We start from the raw sequence: 6,005 nt of genomic DNA, 5'->3' as shown, positions 1-6,005 counted from the left end.
TCCATTAACCAAAATGAATCCGTCTCATGCACTGAAATTATTTCATTTTACTCCAGCCTCAAGCTAGCAGCTACCAGGTTAGCGAGAGTGAAAATCTGCCAACAGAAAACAGGCGAACTTGAAGAACTCACTTGAGCAGGCCGAAGACGAAGGCGTTGAGCCTCATGCTGTGGCTGGTCAGCTCTGAGAACTGGCTCACCTTCGAGAACAGGCTGTGGAGAACTCGAGTGGACGGCCCTGCAGGAAAAACGAACAATAAATCAGTCGCTGCTGTCAGCATTGCATACAGGATTAATACCACTGTTTACTAGCAGCAAAATTAAAGCACTTTTAAAACTTTTCCAGCATTGCATTAGAGATAAAAACAACACAAATAAACTAAAGAAGACAGTTTAAATTCACTATTATATGTCATTTATCACAATTATTTAGGTAAAAGAAAATATAACAAAATGTTATGTTTTGAAATGTTTCTCTAACTTTATTCATCTGACTGAACAAAACACTAATTTAACAAAAACAACCCCCAATTTCAATAACTTTATAAAAATAAGCCAACCTTTGTTTCAGTTATGCAGATGAATAAGTTATTGACCCATTAGGAAAATTAAATATTCATTATATTGAACCAATCCAAATAAAGTGTAGATAAATTCCCTTCCAGTTCAAATTAAAAGCTTAAACATAATATACAAAGAAAGTTATAAAAAAATCTCTGAAAAAATGTTTTAAATTTTTTGTCTGAGTCTGTTTGATGCCGTTTCCTAATATTTAGTAAATATTAATAATTTTGCATATTATAACTAACCTAAAACAAAAAAAGCTTAATCTCATTTAACTTCAGAAACTACTGTAAATAAAATTTTCCACATATAGGCTTCTAATCAAACGTTACATTGCACTTAGGCCAGTTACAATAAGCAAAGAATCAATTAATCACATGATAAATTAAAATTAACTCAATGATTTCAATTTGCATAGTTTATATGTATAAAAAACTGGATGACACAAATCTGCAGTTTGGCGTTTGGTCTCAACTACTATTTCTTGAAGGACAATTTTGTTTACAGAGTTTATATTTAATTTTATTTGTTGTTTCTGTTTATTTATTTTGGATATTTAAAATGTTTTCCAATTCCCATGTTAAATGTTCATTATTGATCTTTGGGAATGTATTGTCCTGCTATTACTTGAATTTATCAGTTATTGCGATAACTTCTGGGACAGTTTATCGTCCAGTAAACGTTGTTATCATAACAAACCCTTTCCAAACCTTCGAAGCATCTATTTGAAATATATAAAGTTCTAAAACTCCTTATAGTCGGCATTCAGACTCACCCAGCTGGGTGGAGGCCTCCACCACGCTCCAGGGCTGGCAGCGGCGCTGCCCGATGATCAGGTCCAACACGTAGGCCTTCAGGCCGTCCTGCAGCAGGTCGCGCAGGGCCGGACACAGATACTTCAGGATCAGGTGCCCCACGTTGGGACTCACCCAGCTGTTCCCCAGTTTGGCCTGGTGGTAAATACAGATTTCAAACTATAATTAACACACCATAGTAATAATTACCTGACCGCAGCATTTAATCCAAACATACTTAAGATTCCCTCTATAAAAACATTTAAAAGAATTTTAAAAACATCAAATATACCTTGATATTAGGGCTGGAAAATAAATCAATAACAATGTATATCACAGTAAACACATGATCAGTATAAGTAGATAATGCAACTGGTAGAAAGTTCAATAAATCAATGAACTCAGATCCAGAACAGCACAGCATTCTGGGAGACGCAGGCAGAGGAAAAGCGTTAGCTGCTCACACTGCAAAAAAAAACAAAATCCTATCAAATATTTTTGTCTAATTTCTCAGTACACATGAAATAAAACAAAGTGACCGACCTTCACGTCCGGGTCTCTGCTGGTGCCGAAGTGCGCCACAATCAGATCCACGGCGGTGTTCACTGCTTTCACCAAACCTGGATGGACGACAGGAAACGCAGAAATGAACAGGTTGGTAAAACCAACTCTTCTTCCTGTAGAAAAGATCTCGTTCCACTGGCAGATTATTTCACTTATGAAACCGGAAGAAGAAAAAATCTTGTTTTAAGTTTGGTAATTTCCTGATATTGATAAATAAAGTACCAGAGGTGGGCAGAGTACTCAAAATTGAGCTCAAGTAAGAGAAGCATGACTTCAACTTATTTTTACTTAAGTAAAAGTAAAAAGTATCCATCCAAGAAATTACTCAGGAAAGAGTAAAATAGTATTTTGTTAAATATCTACTCAAGTACTGAGTACCGGATCAAATTATCAATTGTTTAATATTTAAGAATTACATCCACAAATAAAGTTAAGAGGAAATATTGGTATTTTAAGGACAAAAATGACAATAATTCATATAAGCAACAACAACAAAAATATTTCCAACTCCAGCAATTATTTACTTAAAACAAACTCCTATATCTTGTATTGAAAAAATATAAACTGTTTGCCTTTAGTTATTGAAAAGACAATAAAAGGTTCATCAATACGTTTAACTATTAACCCTTCAGACGCCGCACCTCTCTTCTGCGTCAGGTCCACTGAGACGTGGGACTGTGAGGAGTAGCAGGAAGAGGAAGTGGAGGCGTCAGGCGACAGGCAGAACTCCTCCGGCGGTTTCTCCGTCAGGGAGAAATAATCCGGCAGGAAGTCGCTGTAGCTCTGCTGCAGCTTCGCCGACTGACCGGCTGCAAACAACAAACAGATAAAAACATAAAAGACCTGCTTAGTAACGTCCTCTCTGATGGCTTAGGCCATTCTCTAAGCTTTCTAATGCTGTCTAAGGTAGGGGTGTCCAAAATGTGGCACGGGGGCAATTTGTGGTCCTTAAAATGATTTGGTTTGGCCCTTGACTACCAGTCAAAAATGGTAAAAATTTGGCAAATCGAACCAAAAACTGTTGATCACCCAAAGTTTTTTTTAAATAATCTATGGTTGTGAATCTTTGCGGACCATAATAAACGGAATATTGACCAACATATTGGATGTATAGATGAATTTGATGATGGCGCTCGTTAAAATGTAACATTTTCTGACTTGTCAGCTGTAAGACGGTTTTATATAGTTTATGTTTTCTTGAGTTTGTGACATAAGGCACCAACACAAGTGCTTTACATCACAATGTGCCTTAAGCAGTCTCAATTGATTAAAGATTTAATAATGACAAAAAAAATAAAGTAAACTTTAAAATAAAGAAATTTAATATTGTGAAGATAATTTAGTATCATTTACATTTTATTCTCATACTTTTTAAAAAATATATTTCTTAATGTGGCCCTAATACTCCGTTGTAAATTTTTCCATTTTTAATTTAATGAATTTTGTGGCCCACCAGTAGTTTAAATTTGCCGCTTTGGGTCCCAACACTGCTGGTTTCTAGTCCAAATATCTTAGTACACTTGAAATAAGGCAAAACTAACTCATATGTAACTTTTAAGGAAAATTTAGGAGACTGTTTTAAGTCAATAATTTCTTAATGTTGCCCAAGAAGTACCACTTCCAGCGGCAGATTATCTCACTTATGACGAGACTTTTTTCCCATAAATTATAAGTTAAATAAAATTCAAGCAGAACTTGTACTTTCTCATCATTATTAAGGAATTGCTGACTTAACACAATCTCCTAGATCTTGCTTAAAAGTTACTTGTAAGTTAGTTTTGTCTTATTTCAAATGTACTAAGATATTTGCACTGGAAACGAGATCAAAGGTTCTTGGTACGATTTTGTGTTTTTTGCAGTGCAGGGAAAAGTTTGGACACCCCTGGGTTAAGGAAGCCTGAGCACCGTGGGGCCATCCCAGCGAGGACGGAGCCGTTGGGAAATCGAACACGTTGCGTCGGGCGGGGCGCGGCCCCCCAGCCCTCCTGAGCTCCATGCTGGCAGCAGAGTGGCCCCCGGGGGCCCTCTCTACGCCCAGGGGGTTCCGGCGACGGTACTCTCTCCATTTTAGAGCCTGGGGGGAGAGGTGGTGCACTGTGGGAGTGGGTGGAGCGGGTTAGGGATGTGAGGACGGAGGATAAATGGAGGTTTGTGGAGTGAAATGATGAAATATGCATGCAGATGAAAGAGGAACATCGAACAGCATGCATGAGCAGAGGGAGGAGAAAAAGAGAGAAAAGAGAACAGTAAGAATGTGCAGCAGCGCTTTTTAGGTTTGCATCAGTATTAAAGGTGATCTATTATGCTTCCTTGAACATTTTAGAATATATCTAAGGCTCCAAACAAAAATATTTTTTGCATAAAATCATTCTTAAATAATTACATTTTTGTCAGATTGAGATGCTTGAGGGTGTCTCATCATGGCCACGCCGTCCAACTTAACATCTTCACTCAAACGTGAAAACGGCTGCAAACGGATGCTCAATTTTTCAATTATTCATCTTTGAAAAGCAGACGTGGAGCCTCCTGCACAACCAGCAAGAATGCAGCAAGCGGTTTCTAAATGGTAAGTCAACAGCAAAGCACTTGTCTTTTCCAACAGCGCATACAGCGGTAAAACCAGCTGACCAAACATGCTGTAGGTCGGCCAGGGTTGCTAGGTAGCAGGATGGCGAGGTAACGGCACACTGACTGTTGATTGTGACGGCTCATTTTCCAGACACCAAAATACATGAACTTGTTGCTAAATTTACAGCAGACTGATTCTTTTAAAAACTTGGGCTGTTTTTAGAAGAAGTTGAGACCCATATGGAAATATAAAAACGTTTTGCATAGTAGGTCTCTTTTAAACAAACACAGAATTCACTGAAGATGATTTATTAAAAGCTGCAACCAACATGATCATAAAAAATATTTCCCCTTTTACAGAAAACGTCTTGACTATTTATAGGAAGAAAAGGCTCAGAGGTAACAGACAGCAGATAAAAAGATAAAAGAACCAAAGCAAAGTATTTGTCCCCTTGCTGATTTCTTCTGTTTTTGTTTTAAATCAAACAAATCATGACGCATAGAAAATTTCAGAAAAAGACCACCACATTGACAATGAAACACGGTGGTGGTAGAGTGATGATGTGGGCATGCGTTGACCTGCTGCAGCTGACAGAACCATTAATTTTTCTCTCTAGCAGTAAATCAGTTTCTGATGTATTTTGGAACCTACCATTTTGAGTTCTGCTTCCAGATGCTTTCCCTCTGTCTGAGAGTTTTCCAGAGTCCAGACAGCCCAGTGGGCTCAGGGTGTCAGTGTGAAGCGCTGGTCCGTTATGGTGGAGACATTGTCCCTGCACAGCGGGCAGCGTGGGCGGCACCACGCCTCGCTTCACCCCCAGAGTCGGAGGCGGAGGAGTGTGAGCCAACGGCACCGACCCGTTTCCATGCCTCCCAGCGGGCGGGGTGTGCAGCGAGCCGAGTCCGGCTGAAAGCGGACAGGAGAGGCTGTGTGCCGGCTTGGGGCTGGGGGTGCAGGTGGAGCAGCTGCCAGAGCTCGGCGCCCCCTGCAGGCGGACCGGGGAGTAGCTCCCTAGAGGCGAAGGCCGGACTGATTCAGTCGGAGGAGCTGTGGCGCTGCGGGAACTCTGATAGCCGTGTCCGATTTCAGCTGCTTCTTCGCTTTCCTCACCGACTGGACCTCCAGAACCGGACCCGGACCCCGAACAGGGGCGAGCCTGCATTCCAGAGACGTAGCCAGTGAGTAGTGGCAGCAGCGGCTTGGGCTGAGGGGGTTTGGAGGTGAACTGGTGGTGGAAGGTGAAGGGCTGGATGGGGAGGGTGGTGGGCCGCTGGTCCTTACTGTAACGGACCACCGCTGGCGGGCTTTCCGACGAGCTCGACAGAACACCTGGACGAGAGAGAACCAGGGCCGGGTTAGCTTAGCATCAGACAGAAGCAATGGGAAAGAAAAACTCAATAATTTCATCATAAACAAGTCAAAAAGAGCAGTTTAACATTTAGCACGGGAACTGGAAGATGTTTTAAATATCCAAAATAAACGAACAAAACAACTGAAACCACAAATAAAATTAAT

At 40.5% G+C, this 6,005-nt stretch overlaps 1 protein-coding gene across 4 annotated transcripts in view; it reads right to left on the bottom strand.

Moving 5' to 3' along the window:
- Positions 1-6,005, bottom strand: part of rusc2 (RUN and SH3 domain containing 2) — a 31,469-nt gene that overhangs the window by 7,568 nt on the left and 17,896 nt on the right. For 3 of the 4 annotated variants that reach the window (XM_015032518.1, XM_015032521.1, XM_015032520.1), the window contains exons 4-9: positions 5,142-5,819; positions 3,827-4,015; positions 2,563-2,730; positions 1,901-1,977; positions 1,339-1,513; positions 132-237 (exon numbers count right to left, since the gene is read on the bottom strand). In XM_015032518.1, the coding sequence (XP_014888004.1) occupies positions 132-237; positions 1,339-1,513; positions 1,901-1,977; positions 2,563-2,730; positions 3,827-4,015; positions 5,142-5,819 (1,393 nt within the window). The remainder of the gene's footprint in view (positions 1-131; positions 238-1,338; positions 1,514-1,900; positions 1,978-2,562; positions 2,731-3,826; positions 4,016-5,141; positions 5,820-6,005) is intronic. The other variant, XM_015032522.1, reaches the window with a different exon arrangement.

The sequence above is a fragment of the Poecilia latipinna genome, unplaced genomic scaffold (genome assembly GCF_001443285.1).
Source record: "Poecilia latipinna isolate Pla-1442-1.1 unplaced genomic scaffold, P_latipinna-1.0 Scaffold243, whole genome shotgun sequence".
Lineage (NCBI taxonomy): Eukaryota > Metazoa > Chordata > Actinopteri > Cyprinodontiformes > Poeciliidae > Poecilia > Poecilia latipinna.
Note: the sequence above shows the minus strand (reverse complement) of the source record. Positions and strands in the feature narration are given on the sequence as shown.